This window comes from Cibotium barometz, chromosome 44 (genome assembly GCF_041138505.1).
Source record: "Cibotium barometz isolate CiBa-2024 chromosome 44, ASM4113850v1, whole genome shotgun sequence".
Classification (NCBI taxonomy): domain Eukaryota; kingdom Viridiplantae; phylum Streptophyta; class Polypodiopsida; order Cyatheales; family Cibotiaceae; genus Cibotium; species Cibotium barometz.
Genome location: NC_141089.1, coordinates 23,334,292 through 23,358,551, shown reverse-complemented (window position 1 = coordinate 23,358,551; position 24,260 = coordinate 23,334,292). Strand labels below are relative to the sequence as shown.

Here is a 24,260-nt window from a genome sequence, read left to right as displayed (position 1 = left end):
ACACGTGCAAGGCTCACGAAAGTTGAACATAAATTTATGGCATTTGAAAAACACAAAATAGTGGTAAGGCCAAAATGCAAAACTTGACCCATGTGTGGCCCTCACACCCAAAGCCACAAGCTCTACCCTTGGGATATCTACCCTGTCCCTTCCCCCCTTAAGGGATGGGGTTAAAGAAATGAACACTCTTGGAAAAAAAACAAAGCAAAACTGCAGGATTTGCTTTTCCCACTCGCCGAAGAGAATGCCTTGGTTCTAATACCATATGTCAAGACCCTTGCAAACCCTAGCCCTAGCTCTTGTTAGCAAGAGCAATAGCTTCTAAGAAAGCAAGTGAGTTTCAAAAATAGAAAGGATTTTAGCATGACATGAGGGTAAAGTTCCCCCTCCCCCCCTCCGACTTATAATAAATACACATGCGCCCATGTGAGAACTCACTGGTCCACACAAGATCTTTGGCCCTGACCATTAGCTCTCTCATGCATGTATCTCACGCTAGCTTGGCTCAGCCCATGGGACCCAACCTTTCTTCGACACCTTGCCTCATACTAATGTTTACACTCAACTTGCAAGTGATGGTGTGTATCCTCAAGTTGCCTTGGTTCTAGCTTGCCTTTATTGTCAAACTCTTTACAATTTGGCATTGCCAAATTTAAACAAAACCATGCACAATGATAGGGATAGGATGGCATGCACTATAAGTGCTAAGAAGAAAGTGGGGGAGGAGAATCCTACATAGGTAGGTAATCAATCAAAGTTTCCATCAAAGCATGTTGACCAAAATCTTATCCAAGGATCATAATTGGTAAAGGAAAATACTTTGTCTTTTACAATGCCATAAAAGATTCCATAGAAGTAAGCTTACCAACAAACAAACAAACACGTGCGCACGAATGCACGCACGCACGCACGCACGCACACACACACACACACACAAAGTTGTTAATCTTTAATGTCATTTAGTGAATGTGCTTCTCTAACTTTCTTATGCTTCTGTAACTTTCTCGTGATATGATGCATGCAATTACAATTAATTAAATATGCAAATTCTTGAAATCAAGAGGATGACATGTCTCAAGTAATATCAATGCTTAGGACAACTAGGTTTTAGAAATGCAAGTTCTAACATGAATACATGTATGTGTTCTCCTGTTTTTTTAATGTTGTCCCTATTTAGTTTTGCAACATGGGCTAAGGGCGTCTATCGCCTCAAAGTTACTCGAAGCTTGTATTTGATCCTAATTCAGCAGAAACATTCCTTCCTTGCTAGGTATTTAGACTTAAATGATTGTGGGTAGCTTTACATGATACTATTCTTTCTTAGTGGATGCTATCACTAGGTTTTCTCTCTAATTAATGAATTAGATTTTTAATCATTGTGTGCCCCTATGGCATGGCAAAGCCACCCTTAACATGGGGTCACACGAGCGACCAATCAAGAAGTGGATCTCGCGCGCGCACGCCTGCGTGCGCGGGGGAATATCAAAAAGTAGTAGGGGAAAGAAAGCAGAGTCAAGGGCGGCCAAATAGCAAGGAAACCCACTTGAAACAACCAATCTTCTCTGCGCTTCTCTGTTTTGATCAGAGAACCGTGGGCACAGTGGAAATCTAGTTGCAGAGGACCCAGAGGGCTCTGAGTCATGGTGGGTGCCGTGACGCGCTCGGACCTGGACAGATTGGAGACGAAGGTGGACGAAGGGCTGGGCAATGTCGCAGAGTACCTCGCCCTTCTGCGCAAGTTCAAGCTTCGCCGCTCAGAAAAAGTAGCTACCCATGGCTCCGCCGTTCTCAATGACCCCTCATCCCGCAGAAAGCTTGGTTCTGCAGGTAGGATCCCGCGATGTCTTGATCAGGATTATGTAGAAGAAGCCATGGATTAGTTAATGAATCATGATAATATACTAAGCACATAAAAAAGGGGGGGTGTGGGGTGCCCGTGTCAGAAAAAACTGTCCTTTAGTGTAATTTTCACGGCTCAGACCCCTAGCCTTGAATTAAAAGATTCAAAATTTTGAAAATTTAGTTATAAAACCGGTTAGCCTATGCATTTTATCAATTTGAGAATGTTTTTTTCATTGGTTAGACAAAAAGTTTATTTCTGACACTGGTGAGAGCAGCAGTGAGGGTGGTTTTGCTGACATCGTTTCAATGTTGAAATGAGGCTTCTTGAACTTGAACTTCTCGCTTGGGGGCTGTGTGTAACATCAGCCCTTTCTATGCATAAAGCTAATGGTAACTTATGCCTTACCTTGGGTCTCCTTTTGGTGGGTTTTTAAACCTTCTGAATGGCTTGGTGCAATTGGTAATGTATGATTTTCCTCAAGGCTAATGTCAAATCAAGGATTTGGTGATGGGTTTGCATAACCAGATGATGCGTTTTTTTGCTTGGTTTACCCGCAGATCTCAACAACCCTTGCACATGGACTAGTGAAAGAATTTAATCGATGTTAAGTTCTGGTTTACCTGCAGGCTAATGCCAAATTTAGGGGTCTTGTGGGGGGACCACATGGGTTTGCTTTACCTTTCCAGAATGATTGGTATATGATTGTTTTTTTTTGTTGGGGGTGGGAGAGGGTGGGGTGGAAGCTTTCATGTGAAATGAAAGAGTAGAGAACACTGGTTTGGGATTTCCTCATGCACAAATCTTATCATTTAAGTATTATTAGAAAGGGGGCTGAGCAGGGCATCTCAAATTTCTTTTTCCCTTGCTTGAGTTTTGAGGTCAAGACTGCTTGCACAAGAATGCAAAAGCCTTGCTCTATTACTGTTGACAAGTGTACGGCCATTGCAAATCCTTGTATATATGCATGCATGGTATTTTGGCTCTTATTACTGAAAACATTAGTGCAGAGAAAGAATGGCAAATCACTCATAGGGGCTCCCACACAGCTTACAAAGAAAACTTTCACGCACTTAATTTGCTTGGTGTGGTGCTTCAGAGGCTGTGGGAGTGGGCAAGGTGGTGAAGGGTGCTGGGGGCTGGGATGCTGCAGGCAATGAGAAGTGATGGAGGATGGGCAGCTGGATTTTTCTCACAACTGCTAATACTAGCAGTTCAGGAGCTGATTCAATGTAGAATGCTTTAAGTCTAGATGTACCACATGTGCTAACAGCAGAAGACTTAAACAATGATTAACGTTAAGCCAAGACACAGATTAACACCAATCAAAATGGCAAATGTATAGTAGAGAAGACCAGAGACCTAAACTATTGTATATTGCAATGAATATTTACAATGTTGTTCACAGATTTGAGACATATATTTGCTCATGCATTATCGTGCATAACTAGCGATGCATATGCATTTGGACTACTTGCTCTCCATGTGAAAATGCACATGAGAACCGCTACTTGCGCGGATCCAGATTATGGGTTACTATGTGACATCTATGAATATGCAGGGTACAACCCCAAGCATGGACCAGGCGGACATCAGATAGGCAGCTGGGCAGCATGCTCAGCATTCAATATAGGTGCCTATGCGACGTGGCAGTTGGGCAGTGGACGATTGTCGGGTAGTGGATGACTGTTGGGCAATGAACTATTGTTGTGTAGGTCAGAAACAGGTCGTGGGCAGTCCTCTCCACAAGCCGACACCATCTGAAGTGGCCTTAGTAACCCAGCTATGAGTATGCAGGGCACAACCCCAACCATGGACCAGATGGACATGCAGTTCGGCAGCATGTGCAGCATTCAATACAGGTGCTTGTGCCATGTGGCAGTCGACAGCTGTTGTTCATGTCAGAAGTAGGTTATGGGTAGTCTTCTCTACAAGCCACACCATTTGAAGTGGCCGACTGCCAACAGTGATGCATATATAAACGTGTATTGGAAAATCGCCATAATCATCTGTGTTTCTCAGCACTAGCCTTTCTATAGAGCGTTTCTAGAGCGTGGGCTTGCAAGGAGTTTTGAGTAGTGTTTGGGTTGTCATTTTCCAGGTATCTTTTGTACAATTGTAACCCTTCTTTCTTGTACATAATATAGATCAGTAGTTTAGGACTCGTGTGTGTGCTAAATGTGATTTTGCCGCACTCTGCAAACCCTAGCACATTGGCATAAGTATTATACAGTTGGTATTAGAGCACCCATGTGCATTGATTGCTTGGATAGGGTAGAGCCCCTAGGTTCTAGGAGTGCATAAGTCGGGGTTTGGGAAAAGTCACCTGGTGTATTGGTGATCCCCTTAATACTTATCCCACCCACCCTTTCTTAGTGTGAAGGGCTGCAACCCTTGCCATCCTTTTCTTGTTTGTCCCTAAATCTATCTCCTCATCATGGACACAAAGGCACTTATGGAAGCGCTTTCCCATAAGGAGGAGCGAATCACCGGTTGCATGACTTGAGGCCTTGACAACTACTTTTGGTCGGATGGATAGCGTACCCTAGCCAGTTGCCGTTGCAGATTTGGAGTCTACCGAGTCTCATGCTTTTCAGGACGAAATGGTGAAACTTTGGGGAGGAGGGTTTTTCACTCTTATGATGCTGGTAAGGATGTATTGTATGAGCTTTGCTCCATGTTCGATAGTCATCATTCTACACTTGTGTGTAGTCGGTAGGAGAGGCACTCTCCGCGTCACCAAATGATCTCCTTCGCAAAGTCTCTCTCCGCCAGATTCTCTTTACAGTTCTCGCTTGCGTTCATCAGCTCGGTGTGGGGGGAATACTGGTTTGTTGAGTTCTTCCCCCATGCCTCGTGAGGAATGAACTCAGTTATTGAAGCTCTTGCAGTCTCCCAAATTCAACGAGAAGATGGACGGAGAAGTCATCACTAATTGGATCCGGGAGATGGTTGCCACGATGGTGGTAGTAGGTGGATTAGATGTTTTTCAGCTCCATTAGTGGTGCGTGTACTTAGGATTGAAAGAAGACTTGTAGAGCTTCCGCATGTCACACCTTAGCACTCGCAGTGCTCGAGATGGGCATCGACGTCAATGAGCTGGGCGGCAACGGGACGTCAATGAGCTGGGTGGCAACGGTGTGCATTGCACTAGCACCACCCAAAAATGGCGAGGGGCCAGCTTTGGAGCGGTGGCGGCACTGATGAGCTAGGTGATGATGGTGCGTCTAGCGCTACCGCCGCTTGAAAATGGCGGCGGTGCTTCATAGTGTTAAGTTTTAACAAGAAGGTGAACTCGCTCAAACACTATTTGTTGGCCTTAGGGTTAGCAAAGCAATAGCTATGGAGGGTCATGGACATCCATAGTGTATGTGAAGAGAAGAGAGAGAAAGTGTGAGATGCAACAAATTGAAAGCAGATGATTGCATCATACAATGTAATGTTTGCATTGATGTGTTTAAAGTTCACAAGGTACAATGCTTGTATATGCTAAACGCCTTAACTTTCTCAACACTCTACTCATTGTTAGCACATTCATCCCCAGTTTCTGCCCATTTTTGGTGTCCTTTTGCTCCCTTTTGCATTTCCCTTGATTGTGGGCTGGCCACCCCTATTTTCCATATTTTTCTGGGATTTTTCCTAGCTTGTTTGGTATTTTCCCAGTCGGCCAGCTACTATGCTCCAGTCGGCCAGCTTATTCAGCTCCAGTCGGCCAGCACTACCCACCTATAAATAGGTGGGGCTGGCCTCTCACTTTTCATCTTGTCTTGTACATCTTTTGCTCCCTCACTTATGAGACTGCTTGTGTCTCTTGCTTGGGATTGTTTTGCTTCAGTATATTCAGCACAATTGCTCCATATCTCTCTCTCTCTTGCACTCTCTATTCAGCACACTCTAGTGCTCTTTTACTTCCGCTTTGTGCACTCTTTCATGGTATCATTGCTCCCGGTTCAGTGATTCCATTTGCTGCCCCAGATTTAGCCCTATTTACAGCCCCTTAACCTCTGCGTTTTTCTCAGATTTGCAGCCTTCTACTTGCTGCGTTTTTTGGACAGCTTCAGTTGGTTGTTTTTGCTTCAGTTTGGCTTCATCGCGTGTAGCCAGAAGGTAACTTTTCATCAGCGTTTTCTTCCGCGTGGAGTTTGGATCGAGGCGGCCTGTTTTTCAGGACAGCAGCCCTTTTCTGGTTGCGTTTTCCTCTTCAGTGGTCATTCCCTTGTGCAGAGGGGGATTGTGGCAGTTCTGGCTTTGGTGGCACCCTTGGTACCTGTGGAGGACACTTCTTCTTCTGAGATTGTGCATATTTTTGAGATTGAGCCCAAGCTTTTGTGATGGCTACTCTGACTTCTCTTCATATGTTCTCTGAGTCTGCAAAGTTGGATGGTTCCAACTACACCTTATGGAAGGTGAAGGTGAAATCGGCCTTGCGTGGCATGGATCTTTGGGATTGGCTTGTTACACCAGCCAATGCCACCCCTCTCACCCTTGCTTCCGGTGGTGTGACTCAGGCAGCACAGATTGATATTTGGCAGGTGAATGATCGTCACGTTTTCTCGTTTCTGATGTTGAACTATCAGGATTCTGTTCTCTCTCATGTGCGTACAGCAGATGTTGCACATGAAGTTTGGGAGGCTTTTGCAGATCTCAACGAGATTAAGTCTCCGGGTCGGATTTTGGCATTGGAAAAGCAACTTATGAACTTCTCAGTTTCTGCCTTTCCATTTTTGTTTGCTTTCATAGATCTCCGGGACGAGCTTGTTGTTTGTGGCATGGACATCTCTACAGAGGACATGGCTATTCGGCTTCTCTCCAAGCTTCTAGAGAGGTTTGATGCATATTTTCAGTCTCTTGTTTCTTCTCCTCGTCCTGTTCCAGTTACTTGGGAGGAAGTTCGCCCCTCCGTTATGCAGATTGAGTCTCGCTTTGAGGAGCGCAATGGCACCTCTGGTGGCCTTGATGGAGATTTGGTAGCGCGAGATAAAGGGAAGAATCAACAAAAAAAAGGGAAAGGGGGTTCTGACAAGAACTCCAAGGATTCCAGCAAGGATAAAGTCAACAACAAATCTTCTAAAAACAAAGACATTGAGTGTCATTATTGTGGCAAGAAGGGTCATAAATCGCCCCAATGTCATAAGAAGAAGCGGGATGAAGCAGCAAAGAACTCTTCCTCTACAGTGGTGTCTCAGACCAAGAAGGATGATGGCATTCTTCTACTTGCTCTTGTGACTTGTCAGTCACGGTCGTGGATTGTGGATAGCGGTGCTACTGCTCACATGACACCCCATCGAGATTGGTTCGAGGACTTCACTGCCAGGTCACGCGAGATCACTCTGGGTGATTCTTCTTCCGTGCCAGTGCATGAACATGGCACCATCCCCATCTTCCACTCTTCCGAGGACAAGAGGTACTTCTCTGGCGTTCTGTATATTCCAGATTTGGCTTTTAACCTTTTGTCAGTGAGTGCTCTTACAGCTTAGGGTGTGGAGGTGATCTTTTCTCGTTATGAGATTACCATTCGTGATAAGGCGATTGGTAGCATTGGCTTAGGGAGTCTAGGATAGTGGTTTGTACAAGTTGACCGTTGTGCTTTCTTTTGGTGCTTCTTTTGCTCTTTGGCATACTCGGTTTGGCCATTTGAGCTATCAGCTTCTACAGCGCGCTTCGAAGTATGGGTTAGTTGAGGGTTTACTGACCATCAAGGCTCCATCTTCTGCATGTTCCTCTTGTTTATAGGGGAAGCAACACCGAGCCGCCTTTCCGAAGGAGACAACACATAGATCTTCGACATCACTTACTCTCATTCATGCAGACTTATGTGGTCCTATGAGTACCGCGTCTTTGAGGAAGGCGTTGTACATGCTCGTCATGGTGGATGGCACTTTTGTGATTGGAGAGATGAGGTGGAAAAAGAGACCGGTCACTCGGTCAAGACTCTCAGGACCGATGGAGGGGGTGAGTTTACATCCCAGGAGTTTCAGCAATATTGCAGGACCCATGGCATTCGGAGACAGCTTACTAGAGTATATACTCCATCACAGAGTGGAGTTGCAGAGAGGAAGAATAGGACCATTATGGAGATGGCCCGTGCTATACTTGAGCATTCTTCATTACTCGACGTTTCTAGGCTGAGGTGGCTTCCACTGTTGGCTACATTCAGAACAGGTTTCCTACTGTTGCTCTTCCCGATAAAACTCTATATGAGGCTTTCCATGGTGAGAAGCCCTCCGTTGTTCATTTCCGGATATTTGGGTGTTCGGCGTATGTTCATGTGCCTAAGGAGCATCGCTCCAAGTGGGGCTGGGGCTGGGGCTGGGGCTCGGGCCAGGGCTAGGGCTAGGGCTGGGGCTGGGCTGGGCTGGGCTGGGCTGGGCTGGGCTGGGCTTGGGGCTTGGGCTGGGCTGGGCTTGGGCTTGGGCTTGGGCCCGAGCTTCGGCCTCGGCTTGGGCTCAGCCTAGGCCCAGGCCAAGCCCAAGCCCAGGCCAGCCTCATGCCCAACCTATATGTCCAAGTTCCATGTTTATGTCCAAGCTTCATGTTCCATCTCCAAGCTCTATGCCCAAGTTCTCCATGTCCAAGCTATATGTCCAAGTCCAAGAAACACTTGCTCATCCCATGAATAATATCCACAAATCCTATAGCCTTGTCCATGAAGAAAACCATGGAAAAGCTCTTTCTTGCAAGAAAACTAATATAAAACCTGTTGTAATGGTTTTTGGGCGATAAAAACATCCAAAAAGCAGTTTTTTAGGATTTTTGAAATTTGTGTCCGTACAGTTCTGTACATGTCCGTACATGCGTCCGTATTGCCCCATGCATATGCCCATACAAGTCTAGGGCTGACCGTACATCTGAAAAGCATGTTGGAGAAGGTGTTGATGGCGAAGAAGAAGCTCTTCATGATCATAAACATTCCCTACCTTAGGAATCCGACCAAGGCCATTTGTAACTCGGTTGCTAGACCCCTTGCGATATCGTATCGCAAGATTGAACTCTTGCATGAGTTCAACCCACATGTCTTTGCGATCGCACAAATTGCCTTGGTCACAAATGTTAGTCTTGGAACCGTAGAGATAATGTCATTTCTTCAAGGCATGGATGATTGCAAGCAACTGCATTGGGTAGTACTGCATCTTCTTGCTCTCAAAGGCAACGGACCGACCATCTTGGAAAAGAGTTGCTCCTATGGCAAAATCACTAGCATCCATCGCGATCACAAAGGCTTGCTAGGATCTACTAAATGCAACATACACGTCGTAGTCACTAACTCTTTCAAAGCCTCAAAGCTCCTGTTAAGGGCTTCATTTTGAATAACTGGAGGACTATTACTGTCCTTCTTTTCCATAACCTCCGTCTTGGTAATGGTGGAGCTACCTTGGCATAATTTCGGATAAACTTCCGAAAGAAGCCCGTAAAACCCAAAAAGAATTTTACCTATCGTAATATTCTGCGGCACTAGCCACTCAAGGAACTATCTTACTTTGTTTGGGTCTACATAAACACCATCCTCTTGAGTGATGATATGACCCAAATCAAGGAGCCATATTTAAAAAAAGTTATCCCTTTGTGCATAGTTACTCCTGTCTCAATATCTACAAGAGAGTCCTGAGATGGGGCACGTGCTCGTGCAATGACTTACTATAATTAAGTATGTCATCGACGAATACCACGACATACTTTCCTTGAAATGGATAAAGTAAAGCATTCATCATGTGTCGGAAAGTAGTTGGAGCATTGGTCAAACCAAATGGCAAGACAAAAAACTCTTAGTGACCGTATCGAGTACTAAAACCGGTCTTCGGCACATCCTTAGATCGAATCGTGATTTGATGATACCATGACCTCAAATTGACTTTGTGAAGTACTTAGCTCTTTGAAGCCGATCCATGAGACATCGTGTTAGCACATTCATCCCTAGTTTCTACCCATTTCTGGTGTCCTTTTGGTCCCTTTCGTATGGCCCTTGATTGTGGGCTGGCCACCCCTTTTTTCCATATTTTTTTGGGATTTTTCCCAGCCCTTTTGGTATTTTACGAGCCGGCCAGCATATTGAGCTCAAGTCAGCCAACCCTCCTCACCTATAAATAGGTGGGGCTGGCTTCTCATTATTCATTCAGTCTTGTACATATTTTGCTCCCTCACTTATGAGACTTGTAGTGTCTCTTGCTTGGGACTGTTTTGCTTCAGTATATTTAGCATAGTTTTCTCCATCTCTCTCTCTCTCTCTCTCTCTCTCTCTCTCTCTTGCACTCTCTGTTCAGCACATTCTAGTGCCACTCTGCTTCCGCTCTGTGCACTCTTTCATGGTATCATCGCTCCCGGTTTAGCAACCGCTTTGCTGCCCCAGATTCAGCACTGTTTTCAGCACCTCCTCCTCTGCGTTTTCCTTCAGATCTGCAGCTCTTTCATGCTGCGTTTTTTGGACTGAACCTGATCACTTTGCCTCTGCGTTTTTCTCTCAGATCTGCAGCTTCCTTTGTTGCATTTTCTGGACTGAACCTGCTGGTTGCTGCGCCCTTAAGTTTGGCTTCATCAACACAGCCTTCTAGTTCTGTTTGACCAGTTTTCTTCTATTCCACGTGGAGTTTGGGACATAGGTGGCCTGTTTTCTTTAGGACAGCAGCTTCCTTTGCTGCGTTTTTCCTCTCCCGTGGGTTTGCTCCTTTGCAGAGGGGGTCTTTGGTGTTGCAGGCTTTGGTGGCACTCTTGGTAACTGTGGAGGGCACTTCTTCTTCAGAGATTGTGCGTTCTCTTGAGGAGAGCCCAAGCTACTATCCTTGTTGTTGCCTTTCCCTCTTACACCCTCTTACAACATATTCTCGGGTGCTGTTCAGCCTCTTAGGGCTGCGTTTTGGTGGGAGGAAAGACCTTATATCAGCGTTTTTTGATTTGGAGAGTTTTATCTTATGAGGGTTGGTTCTCTTGATTGGATCAATGATGACAACTTCAGATTTGGCTCCCGCACCACTCTCTTGTTATTTCCTTGATGAGGCAGACAAGTTAGATGGTGGTAACTTTCAGTCATGGAAGTTGCAGGTTACTTCTATTCTCAAGGAGTATGGTTTGATGGCGTTTCTCTCGTACAAGAATCGGTGCTTGCCGGACCTTGCCTCTGTAGAGGATGTGTGTCGGTGGAGGAAGACTGACGGACAGATCTATGGCTTTCTTCTCTTGAATTGTCAGGATTCGGTTCTTCGACACTTCATCTATCTTCCTGATGATGCTTCTACTTTCTATGTGTGGCAGTTGCTTTGTGACCTGTATGGTGATGCTAGTGATCGACCGATGGTTTCTACTTCTGGGTGCTATGCAGCCAGTGATCTTATGGATACTTCTTTTGGAGATGTTCCTGCACTGAAGGATAGTGGGCTAGTTTTGCTCATTGCATCTAAGGAGTTTGTTTCTCCTGTTGCCCTGCCTTCAGTTTCTGTGCATACTTCTCCTTGCCAGGATGATATATCTGGTAATGTTTTTGAGGAAGACTGTGGGCTATCTTTGCTCACAGCTTCTGAGGGGGATTTGTCTCCTATTACTTCACTTCCGACTCTTTCTTCGTCAACCAGTGACCAGGATGTGTTGCTGGTCTCTTTGCCTTCTATGGAGGAGCCTGCTTCTACGCTATGTGATGCTATTGAGGAGGCTACTACTACTTCAGTTACCACTACAGTGAATGTTCCTCTTTCCCTTTCTCTGTGTGAGGATTTTGGATTGTGGTCAGGTGTGTCCGTGACCGTGCATGGGGCACCCTGGTACTTCCAGGGCTTGAAGGATTGGGATTTGGATTTGGTTGGGCTTGTAAAGTTCTGACATCAGTTTTCAGAGGGGGCAGTCGAGTTCTTACATCTGGTGATGCCGACCTTCGAGAAGGATGCTATTGTACAGCATTTGGCTACTCTTGGTACAGAGTTGGAGCATATGGACTCTATTTCTTTTGAGGGTATTATCTTCTTGGAGCTACAGGCTTCTAGGGATTCCTGTGACACTGTGTTTATATTTAGGTTTGGCACCGATATTTGGTGTAGCACGACGCAACCTTCATGGTTGATTTCTTCTAGAAGAACAGTGTACGTGGCAACTTGTTCTGTTGCTTTTGTAGTTGAGTTGCTGTGGAGATTGCTTGTGGAGCTTTCTTAGTACCTATTGTTGTCGCATTCTTTTGTCTTTGACAGAGGACGACTTCTTTGGCTTCTCGGAGTTTGGTCAGCATCTGGTGCTGAGAGGGGGTGCTAGCACATTCATCCCCAGTTTCTGCCCATTTCTAGTGTCCTTTTGGTCCCTTTTGTATGGCCCTTGATTGTGGGCTGGCCACCCCTTTTTTCCATATTTTTTTGGGATTTTTCCCAGCCCTTTTGGTATTTTACCAGTCGGTCAGCTCCTCTGCTCCAGTCAGCCAGCATATTGAGCTCCAGTTGGCCAGCCCTCCTCACCTATAAATAGGTGGGGCTGGCCTGCTCATTATTCATTCAGTCTTGTACATATTTTGCTCCCTCACTTGTGAGACTTGTAGTGTCTCTTGCGTGGGATTGTTTTGCTTCAGTTTATTCAGCATAGTTTTCTCCATATCTCTCTCTCTCTTGCACTCTCTGTTTGGCACATTCTAGTGGCACTCTGCTTCCGCTCTGTGCACTCTTTCACATCCATGCGTAACAACGGATACCCATTCTTATCTCTGAGTTTGTTAAGCCCCTTGTAATCAACACAAGCACATTGTGAGGTCCTTTTTCTTGGACACAAGCACCAGTGCTCCCCATCCATACAAACCCCCTCTCCAGATAATCTTGTAGTTTCCTTTGAATCTCATCCTCCTCAATTGTTTGACTGCACTGATAGGGTTGTTTCATATAAGGCCGACTACTAGGCAATAACTCGGTAGCATGATTGATTGGATATCAATGCTCCACCCTCATTTTGTCTTGTCCAGCAGGGCACTGATGATTGTACGGCTGCCATTATGAGGAGTAGCCATGGTTGAGGCACCTGTCATCCTTGTGTTCACACGGGAAGGTGGCCTAGGTGGCCAAATGGAGTAGGTAGTCTTTACTCTTGGACACCTTGCCCTCCTGACTTTGTGGGGAACGAGGGCCAACATGAGCCCGGATGGCCATCGGAGGTGGGACAACTAAGCTCTCATGTGCACAGATGGACATGGCTAATCTCAAGGCTAATCCCTGATTTGGACAGCAGACAAATAATAGTTTAGGGCAGTAGCAAGTCCTTGACAGGTACTGGAAGGCAACCTCTTGGACCAGGATCAAGTCAGCCAGGCATAGGAGATGTTTCATTTCTGGTCGGCAGCTTGTTTATATATTTGTGTCCTTGGAGCTGGCTGACAGCAGTCAGCTAGTTGATATGACTTCCCAAGGAGCCTATAAAAGGCTAGGCATTGATTCATTGTATTCATCTAACCCTCTGTTGAGGGCAGGTTTGATGTAATGGGGGTAGGTTTGATGTTAGAATAGGTAGACCCTAGTTTACCTTTTGGGGTTGGCCCAGGGCATCTAGAAACTGTAGAGTCGCAATGACATCTTTTTGTACCATACAATATACTGAAAATACAGCTCTCTCTCTCTATTCTCTCTCTGTCTTTGTTGGTATCTTGCATCAAGGTTCCTATTCAGCATACTTAGGGGTGAAAGAAGACACAGAGAGCTTCCGCGCATGTGACCTTAATGTCACATGCACGGAGTAAGTAATTGAATAGGAACCTTGATGCAAGACACCAACAAAGACAGAGAAAGAAAGTTATATTAACATCTTCAAATGGCCAAAATGACCTATGAGACCAAAATGTTACATCATGTCCATGGAATACATCATCATGGTGCTGAAAGTAAAACTAAAAGAAAATATATGTGAAAAAAAACAATGAACCTCAAGCTCTAGCATCAGCCAAGAATATCTCGCATAGGGCATTGCAACGTGGTATCCAGTGTAGTGAGGCTGATAGTGCGGTAGAAACTACTGCGGTGGTGGGAAATGATGGCTCTGATCCTCCTGAGGTGAGTGAGGGTGGGCGGTGGCCACTATGTTGGGGCGTTGGGCTCTACATAGCTCGGTGGCTTTGTCTAATGTCATTCCTGTCAGCCGGGATCTTTTGTCAGCCTAGAGGTCGGGGGGGTGGGTGGATCTGTGCTCGGGGCTCTAGTATGGAAGAAGTCAGCAAGAGCTCTCTCTGCTGGTTCTCAGGCAGGTGCAGCCGATCTGGGTCGCAATAGGGATTCCCTGTGTCTGCGGAGCTTCAGAAGAAAGAGCCTCAGGCATCTCTGGTTTGTAAAGTCCATGATCCTAGAGAGTGGTCCAAATCCCTCTCGGAAGAGGCAGTGGAACCCTAGTGGAACCTTCCCTTGATCTTGTAGTATACTGGGGATCTGCATATATAATGAGCCTCTGTCTCAGCCTTTGTAAGAGAGGAGATAGTTGTATTTCCAGTATATTGTATACTACAAAAAGTGTCAATATGATTGTACAATGTCTGTAGCCTTTGGCCTTCCAAAAAGTAAACTAAGACCTCTAAAAGCCAGACTCTTGACCGCCCCAAGAATGCGGTCAGATGACCTTCTATACCCTAGCCTAGCCTTGACATTTGCTTCTCACATGCCCATAAACAGGCCGACCTGCTGTCGACAGGAGCAAGGACAAAACCCACAAATTTATAATCCCGACTTCATCTGTATGCTCTTGTCCACATGGCCGATGGCTGTCTTGACCAAATAGGGATTCTTTTGCATAAACCTGAGCCTTGCTATTGCCCTAAGCTACTGTTTATCTGCTTCCCAAATCAGGGATTAGCCATGTCCATGTGTGCACATGACAGTACTAGCTGCTAGTTCATCTTTATGGGCCAAGTCTACACGGCGGACGGTGTCACTGACTATGACTGCCGACCTACGCAATAATGTCATGGTTTCCCTGCATATTCAAGCCCATATAGATACATGGCCAGCTCTTTCTCCACACAGTTCATCGGTCATCATTGTGAGTTTACTCCCTAGCTTCTACTAGCATATAGCCTCCATCTTAGCAGTTCCAGATCAGCCATCGAAGCTCCCTTCATAGGAGCACACCGGTGTGGGGCTTTGCCACCCATTGTATCACTTAGTAATACAAATTCCTCTTATTATGCGATTTGACTCCGGCTGTCAAAATTGCCCGAATTGGACCATACTCTGCTCCTTATCTTGCCGAAGAGGTGGCTAATGTTGAGATCCATGTTCATGTGGAAGTCACAGTTGTGATGCACATGACACTGGCAATGGGGTTTCCACATGCAAGAATTTGCTTAAATTGTTCCATAAAGGCAAGCTTATAAAAAATGACGAGGTCATGCAATTTTGAGTACCTGCAGATTTCATTTTGATCAATCAATGGCCATTTGAGACACACACACACACACACACACACACATTCAAGAATAAATAAATAAATAATATATATATATATCCCAGGCCTATGTGCTCTCTTGTTATTTAGTATAGGACAGTGGCAAAAAGTTCGGGGATCAAACATGTGGATTTTGAACTATATAAAGCTTATATATATATATATACATATATATATACATATAGATACATATATATATATATACATATATATACATATATATGTGTATATATATACACATATATATGTATATATATATATATATATATAGTTTGGCGAATTAGAAATTACAACTCACACACCCATCTTTACAAAGCACCACCTTGAACCTGCGACCTCATGCATGGACTTCAAACACTCTTAACAACTGGGCTAGTGGTGGCATATAATGCTTTATACATGATCACACTGTTGTGTGTTGGATGCCTGTTCCTTATTGTTTCAGCTGGAATGCTATTTACCATGTATACTGTTAACATCGTAGAAAGTACAATCATAATTTTCTTTTTGGATTTTTGTAGTATGGACTGTTTATGAGCAAGTTGCGGTTGCTGCTATGGACTGTCAGTGTCTGGATTTAGCTAAGGTATTCAATGGCATTTCGCATTAGTATTAGGGCTGTTGAAGTGCTACTCAGCAGCATGGACTTTTATTGCTCTTGGTTCATTTGTGGCATTTCCAGATGTGCATCGAGATCCTTCTTTCGAAGTTTCCTGATAGTGTTCGCGTAGGTGAGTGGCATCTTTATTGTAATAAACTTCCCAAAGAAACACCGAATGGTAGTCTACAGTATAACAAAGTCCGCCCTCCCTATTTTGTCACATTGCACACGCTGTCTGTCCACACCAAGCAGTGTCAAGCATTGTCCTAATAATATAAAATGTGATAGATCTTTTTGTGTGTTTTATTGCGTGATCTTTTCAAATGTTAAAATCTCACCCTCAGGATGGCTGGAAGGGATGTGGTATGAAGCAAAAGGACAGTGGCAACAAGCTGATAAAATCTACAGTCATCTTTTGGAAGTGCAGCCGTCAGATGCTGTAAGCTTTTACTTATCTTCGGTGTAGGTACCATCTTTTCTATAGCTCCTCAATGTTGCTTGCTTGTAGCTTGTTGAGCTGATTTACAGCTGTGTTATATGCTTTAGTTTATCCAAAAAAGGAAGGTTGCCATTGCCAAGGGTCAGGGAAACTTGGCTGGTGCTGTGGAAGCTCTTAAACTATACCTGGATGTGTGAGTGGAACCTCTCAAGCTTATATTGAGCATATGCAAGTTCATCTATACATGCTCCTCAGATTATTATTATCATTATTTTTTTGACAATGACTTTTGATGCAGATTCATGGCAGATCATGACGCATGGAGAGAACTTGCCGAGATTTATGTTTCTCTTCAAAAGTAAAACACCTTAATACTTCCAATCAGAAATTTTCAAATGCACATTTCTTTGTAGTGTTTAATGCAAGGCTTATTACTGCCTAATGGTATGCATCACCGAGATCAGTTTATAAGGTTGTTAATTGGGTAGTAAGTAACACTAAGATTAAGCCTTGAAGAGGCCATTAGGAGGATCTCGATTTACCACAAGTGATCCTTCTTGCAATCAGAAGTGCAAGGAAACACAACGAAGTAGTTCTTCAACATCAGGTATCCCGGTAGACGGCAGCCATAGGGTATAGAGCCCCCAGTTGGGTATCATGGGATATGGAGCCCCCCAGATGCTCAGGAACAAGGGGTTGTAGTTTTTCAAGAGGGGATCAAGCTCTTAACCCAAGAAACGGTACATGTCTTCAGCTCAAGGAGGGGACAAGAAGGATAGGTGCACATTCCTCAACGCAAAACATAGCATTAGAGATTGAAGCAATCCAAGGTTGTGGCAGAAGGGTCATCCAAGTGGTCAAGAGTGCCTCAAGTTTTGGAAGGAGGATGCCAAGGATGGAATCCCATACAGTAAAGGGATGAGGTTTAGTCGTCCAAGATCAGCTGGATTCCCATCATCAAGTTTAGCAGGAGGGGATGTCACATGCACAACACATGGACATCCCCTATATTGTCTATGTTTAGGAACCTTTTTAGGCAAAGACAAGCTTTTTATGGGTTTTTTGGTATTTATCTGTCGGAGGACCTGGCTGATAGTAGTTAGGTGATTGTAGGGGCAATTCCATGATCCTATAAATAGCAAGGCCTATTACATTCATTAGTCATGGGATCCTTGGTTTGTTGGACAGGTCATAGGCTTAGGTGTTTCCTTGTGGAGGGCATGCTGGCTAGGATCTATGTATATTGATACAGACAACACTGTTAGAGCACCTCTCTGTCTTCTCTCTGTTCATCTTTACGTTTATGAACCCTCCACAAGGTGGAGGTTCTGAGGCTCTGATTGGCCATCGGTTGAAAGGTCGCAATGACAACAGCAACAAGGGCAAAAAGAAGTCTTCACCGGCGAAGTCTTCTGAGAAGAAGCCCGATTGAGAGCGTGATGCTTTGAAGGCCAAGCGGACCTATAACAATTGTGGCCAGAAGGGTCACTATTGGAGGAAGTGTCCTGAGTGGAGTATTGAGAAAAGTGTTGATTCTTCAATTGCAGCTACAAAGACTCCAGCTTTTGTTCACTTGGAGATTATGGACACAGTTGCTTCATCTATTTCTAGCAAGGAGGCAGTTGGTCTTACTCCCAGGGATACACGGGAGTGGATTCTCGACAGTGGTGTTTCTAGGCACATGACTCCTTCGCGAGAGTTATTAGAGGATCTTCGACGGTAGATATGTCACATCTTCATTGGTGACAAATCCACTATCCCAATTCACGGTGAGGGCAGGTTGGAGATTATTCCCGATGGCAAAGGGGGGAAGCATTCCTCCTGGGTTCTTTATGTCCCATCTCTTGGTTTTCATCTTTTGTCAGTGCACGAGGTTTGCAAGGTTGGCATACAGGTGGAGTTTGATGAGCATTTTGTTGCTCTTCGGGAGTCGTGACAAAGCAACATGCCAGGTTGTTTGGAAAGGCGGAGTGGAGAATAGGATCTACAAATTCTCAGCGCTCTCTTCTCTGATAGGTACTCAGCTCGGTGATTTGTGGCATTTTCGTCTTGGCCACTTGAATGTGGATGCGTTGCGGCGGGCTTTTCGAGACCAGATGAGGGATGGCTTGCCAGATGTTGACAGCATGCAGGGACAATGTAGTTCTTGCATTTGTGGTAAGCAGCACAGGGAGTCTTTCCGAAGCAGGCTACTAGGCGGGCTTCAAAACCTTTGGAGTGGGTACACATTGACTTGTGTGGACCTATGCAGACCCCATCTTTGGGAGGTTCCTTGTACTTCATGCTACTTATGGATGATTGTAGCATGTTTACATGGGTTTATTTTCTTTCCCGGAAGGACCAAGCCTTTGCCCGGTTCAAGTAGTGGCATATTATGGTGGAAAAGGAGTTTGGATTTGCAGGTGAAGACTCTTCAGGCTAACAAAGGAGGGGAGTTTTCTTCTAATGCTTTTGTGCAGAACATGGCATCAAGCGGGAGTTGGCCAATACAAGATCACCTTCAGAGAATGGAGTAGTTGAGTGTAAGAACTGGAGTGTGGTGGAGATGGCGAGGACGATGCTGGAGCATCGTGATCTTCCTCGTCCACTTTGGAAAGAGGCTGTGGTTACGGCTGTCTATACCCTAAACCACCTAAGATGACTCCATATGAGGCTTATTTTGGCAGGAAACGAGATGTCTCCCATTTCCGTGTTTTTGGGAGTGATGCCTATGTTCACATTCCAAAGAAGCAGAGGGGAAAGCTTGACTCCAAGTCCTAGAAGCTTGTATTTGTGGGATATAACTCTCTTTCCAAAGGCTACATGTTATATGACCCAGAGCGGAACGAGGTTGTTATCAATGGAGATGTAGTCTTTGATGAGCATGTTTCAGCTTCCACTATTAAGGAGCCACCACTTCTTGGAGAACTAGATGAGTATGAGGATGATTCCCAGGCTATTGTTTCAACTAGCTAGCCTCAATCAATTGTAGAAGTTGAGCCCGAGATTGGAGATGAGTCCCAGCAGCAGTAGGAGGCTTCGCATGTGAGGGCAAAAGGACGGAAGGACCAGATATACGAGAGATCAGAGCAAAACCACACAGCATGGAATATGTGAGTGAATATATATAAAGGGGTGAGTGCAGATATGTACAAGAGCCCTCAAATGTGAGGTGACTTTGAGTAGAAAGAAGACTAGTACTGAAGCAGAGAAGGACGTCAGAGCTGAAGCACGGTCGATGACAAAGGCTCGCGTCGATGTGAGGCAAAACACTCCGAGGTGATAGTGGCAGCGGAAAAAGGTAACGTTGATGACAATGATGGTGGTGCAGTCTCTGATGACATGGGTGTTGCGTACCTGAAGCAGAGAGGGCTGGCGTCTTGAGTGGTGCAAGCTCTGGTGACATGGGTGCTGCGTACCTGAAGCAGAGAGGGCTGCTGTCCCGATGTAGCAGAGAGGGCTGTTGTCCCGAAGTAGCGGAGAGGGCTGTTGTCCTAATGTGTAGCAGAGAGGGTTACTGTCCCGAAGTAGTAGAGAGGCCTGTTGTCCCGATGTGTAGCAGAGAGGGCTACTGTCCTGAAGTAGAAGAGAGGGCTGTTGTAAGCGCAGATGTGGGCTGATGTATAGCGCCGATGTATGCTGCAGCAAAACGGAGATGACTGCGGAAGCAAAGCACTGATGTCTGTTGAACCAAAACGCAAATGTAAGCTGATGTATGCTCTGATGTAGGTGCTGACTGTCACAAACCCCTATACATGCGGATGCATGTATGTATTATACCTGGGCATGTGTATGGATCATATGAGTGGATGCATATGAGTCCAAGGACATGGCAGGACATTTGTGGACTTTCGGGCGGTGCCCGTGTGGATTCCGGCCATGCACACATGGTGTGTTATGATGGCAGGCGGAATATTTTCAAGTACAAGAATGATGATAGGTGGTTCTCCAAGTTTATATGTGCGCAATGCATAAATGATGCATGCCATAACTTTATTTTACTTTGTGTGACATTGTCTTGCTGCCGGGACAATGCTTGTTATTTTGGCTTGTGAAGTCCGAGGGACCGGGGATGCCGGGCACCTTGTGGACACGTGTGTGCACTCCTGTTTGGGCCTAAAACTGTGGGCTTATGGGTTTTGCAGGTGGTAAGTGCGTCCACACTCAATTTACAGCTTACTTCATTTACTACTAAGGTTTATTGGTTTGCAGGTCCACACTCATTAATAAGTGGCCGGACAACTTATAATGCGTTCGCATTTGGTTGGACCAAAATTAATGAAGTCCGGACAGCTTATGGCCATTTCCCATTTGGTTGGACCTAAACTTATAGAAACAGGACAAATGGAGCACTATGGGCTGGACACCTACCTGGACACCTTATGGGGACACATGTCAGCCAGCATGTGTACCCACCAGGCCCCTGAGGTGGCACCTGAAAAAGGCGGCTCCCTCAAGAGGCCCTTTTGGGCTGTTTTACTCATTATTCAACATATTGGAGAGCTGGTTGGAGCTTTGGGAGTTGCTACAGGGCTGGTTGCTTGCTTCCCGGACTCACACAAGCTTGGACAACGATCCCCACACTCTTCTAAAGGGCTGGTTGGTAAATTTCAGACCTGCAATTTCTGGTTATTGCGAGTTTTGGGCTGGTTACAGGTGTCCAAAGTCAACTTGGACAGTACAGGACAGCTCTAGGGACCTCCACAAGGCTGTAGGACCCTTTACAGGTGGATTTCTCGCGACAGAAAGTTGCTGTTTTGGACTGGTTATTGCACAAAACAGGCCGGACAGCAATGGAATATGTGAGCATGGATGTGTCTCAAGGATTCCTGGTATAGCAGGTGCTTAGGGCAAGCATTGGGGACACTTGCTCGCGGAGAACACAGGTTTCTGGATCAGTTTCTCGCGTGGAAACAGGGCCTAAAGATCCATTTACATCTTGTGCAGGGCGGAGTACCTGTGAGGATTGTGATACTCTTGTGCAGGGCGTATGTACCTGTGAAGAGGCTTGTGCAGGGCGGATGTACCTGTGTGTAGGGCGGAGGTACCTACAGATTCCCTTGTTTGAAATGTATTCATTCATAATGTATTTGGAAGAATCAGGTGCAGGCTGATGGTGAATCCCCAGGCACCCGTAATCTTGTACTTTGCAGACTCTTTTGGTAATATAACCAAAAGGGGGGGGGGGGGTCAGCCTATCATTGGCCCCTTTATGTGGTGTACTGTCATTTTCAGCTTTGTGGTTGTTATGCTCAAGTGTTAAGTGCTCAGAATCTTGTTCACATTTATATGGTTCCAATACACGCGTCCGCCTTCCGTTACATTGGTATCAGAGCTCAGTTTTTCCCCTCATTGGAAAACGGTCCGAGACTTGGAATCATAACTAGTGACCTGATTTGAGTGTCATGGACAGCCACATTTCTGATAGTGTGGAGAACACACAGGACCGTGAATTTCATGGTACAAGGGATGCAAGAGATGCTGCAGGCAATGATGTCTATGGAGATGCAGGTACTCATGACACTATGCATTTTGATTTGGAATCTTTGAGGCGTCAAGTGCGACGCTATAGGGCTGAAACCGAAGAGCTCAGGTCATTGAAAAATGACCCGGATGTACAAAGGGTGTTGGCTGCGAAGGCAAGGGCTTCGGTCCATGAAGTCACTTTTGAAGCAATTGCAAAGGAAATTGATGTTGAGAAACCCCGAGAGCTTGCACTTGCATACCTAATGGTTAAGGGTGATGTATACACCGAAGCAGATGGTAGATTGGCTTTCAAGAAGCCACCCCTCATGGTTGCCTGTGGTGGTGCACATGATGCACAACAAGCAGGAAGAGCATAGCAAGTGCCAAATGCTGAAAGGATAAGAGTCCCTGGTGCTAGGCTTGATGCAGGTCAAGAGAAGAGTAAGGATGAGGGATCCTCTACTCATTCCCGCTTTGCTCCAAGAAGACATATCCGTTCTCGTGTTGAGCTTTCCACTAATTCGGAGAGTGTGGCTCAAGAGAGAACGAAGAGGGATCGTGAATCTTCATCGTGGCATCATCACCATGGAGATGAACAGGATGTACATAGGGATGCACATAGAAGGAAGAAGCCTCGAGAGTTCAAGTCCGGTGACAAGGATGTAAAGTTTGAAAACTTTCAGGGACGGATGGACTCTACCAAAGCACTTGCTTTCATTAGACAATTTGAGATAGCTTTTTGCAATGAAGACTTTTCGGAAAAGTCTATGCTCAGGCATGTGGGAATGCATCTCAAGGATACGGCAAGTGATTGGTGGCTTGCAAAAATACTTGATGGAAGTGCTGTCCCAACTTGGTCTTCTTTCAAAATTCAGTTTTATGATCAATTCTTACCACCAAACTTTGCAAAGGATGTACGCAAGGAGTGGGATTGGCTGTCCCAAGATGAGGGAGAGTCCGTTGCTTCATACATAGCAAAGTTTTGGAAAGTCCTTCTCAAGGTTACTCCCTTCATGAAGATTGGAGAGGACGAGAAGAAGAGAAAGTTTGAATCGGGGCTCCATCACATCATCCAACAAAGCTTGGGAGTGTACCCAAATAAGACCATACAAGAGCTTATACACTCAGCCATGATTGCGGAGAACTTGCACATGAAAGCACCCACAAATAAGCCATTTGCAGGTCATAACAAGAGCAAATTCAGGGCTGGTTATGACCAGAAAAAGGGTGGACAGCCACCTAAGAATGCTCCGAAAGATGGCCGAGATGCAAAGGATGACTCCGAAAAGAAGCCGGGGGGTAAACGCCACAATTTTGGGCTCTCAAAACAGCAATTGGAAGAGTACAGGAAGGCTGGAAAATGCTTTAAGTGTGGCAGTAAAGATCATATATATCCTAAATGCCCACAGAATCCTAAGAATGCTGAGCCTAATGTGGAAAAGCCTCTTGTGAATGTTGTACCCGATGTGCAGGGTAATACAGGGCATGAGCCCAAGAGTAGAGTCATATGCAAGGCTTGGGACAAATTGAAGGATCAGCCCGCTTTGTTTCTTTTTGATGATGCTTCCACAGATAACTTTATATCCGTACAGATGGCTGCCGCCATAGGTCTCAATGTGGAAGACATGGGAATGCAAATAAATGCAGATGCCGCCTTTGAGGGCAAATAGGTTGATGTAACTCTGGTCATTGGTAAGCTCCGTGTACATATACAGGACTACCTCGACCATGAGAGCTTTTTAGTGGCTCCTTTTACAGGTTGTGATGTTTTGTTGGGGATGCCCTGGCATCACCGTTTAGAGCCTATTAAGGCTTACAAAGAGAAGAAAATCAGCTTTGTACATAGAGACCGTGAGCACTCTATAGATGCTGGTACTACTGGAAGTACCATACCTCTGGTAAGCCATGTACAAATTAATAAGGCAATAAAGAAATCAGCTTGTTCTTACTTGGTTTTTGTACGTGATACCATTGAACATTCTAGTGTTGATGTTAGTACATTAGATTAAGACAAGCTTAACTTTTTGAATGAGTTCAAAGATTGTTTTGCGAATGCTTTGCCAGCAAGGTTGCCACCCGAGAGGTCAGAAGATCATTGCATAGATCTAATTCCCGGTAGCTCTCCACCTAATAGGCCACCATACAGAGTGAGTGCTAGTCAACAAGAAGAGATTATGGCACAGGTGAATGAACTTTTGGAAAAGGGTTTGATTCGGCTTAGTTCCTCGCCATATTGCTTGCCGGTACTTCTTGTTCAAAAGAAGGATGGTACTTACAGGATGTGTGTTGATTACCGTGCCCTCAATAAGATAACCATCAAGAATCGGTTTCCGATTCCGCGCATTGATGACATCTTGGACAAGAGAGTGGGTATCATCAAGTGAGAGTGGCACCTCAAGATGTACACAAGACTGCATTTAGGACAGCCTTTGGTCTTTATGAGTTTTTGGTGGTGCCTTTTGGCCTTACAAATGCACCCGCTACCTTCAACAGGATGATGGACAGGGTGTTCAGAAAGCATAGAAAGTTCACGGGTATATTCTTTGATGACATTATTG

The 24,260-nt window shown here is 45.3% G+C and overlaps 1 protein-coding gene across 1 annotated transcript in view; it reads left to right on the top strand.

Annotated features, from left to right (window-relative positions):
- The first annotated feature begins 1,430 nt into the window (after positions 1-1,430).
- The window catches only part of LOC147613094 (uncharacterized), a 63,180-nt gene continuing 40,350 nt past the window's right edge, over positions 1,431-24,260 (top strand). The window contains exons 1-6 of the mRNA XM_086782402.1: positions 1,431-1,827; positions 15,739-15,803; positions 15,900-15,948; positions 16,163-16,257; positions 16,365-16,450; positions 16,556-16,615. Of these exons, the coding sequence (XP_086638528.1) occupies positions 1,641-1,827; positions 15,739-15,803; positions 15,900-15,948; positions 16,163-16,257; positions 16,365-16,450; positions 16,556-16,615 (542 nt within the window). The 5' untranslated portion in view covers positions 1,431-1,640. The remainder of the gene's footprint in view (positions 1,828-15,738; positions 15,804-15,899; positions 15,949-16,162; positions 16,258-16,364; positions 16,451-16,555; positions 16,616-24,260) is intronic.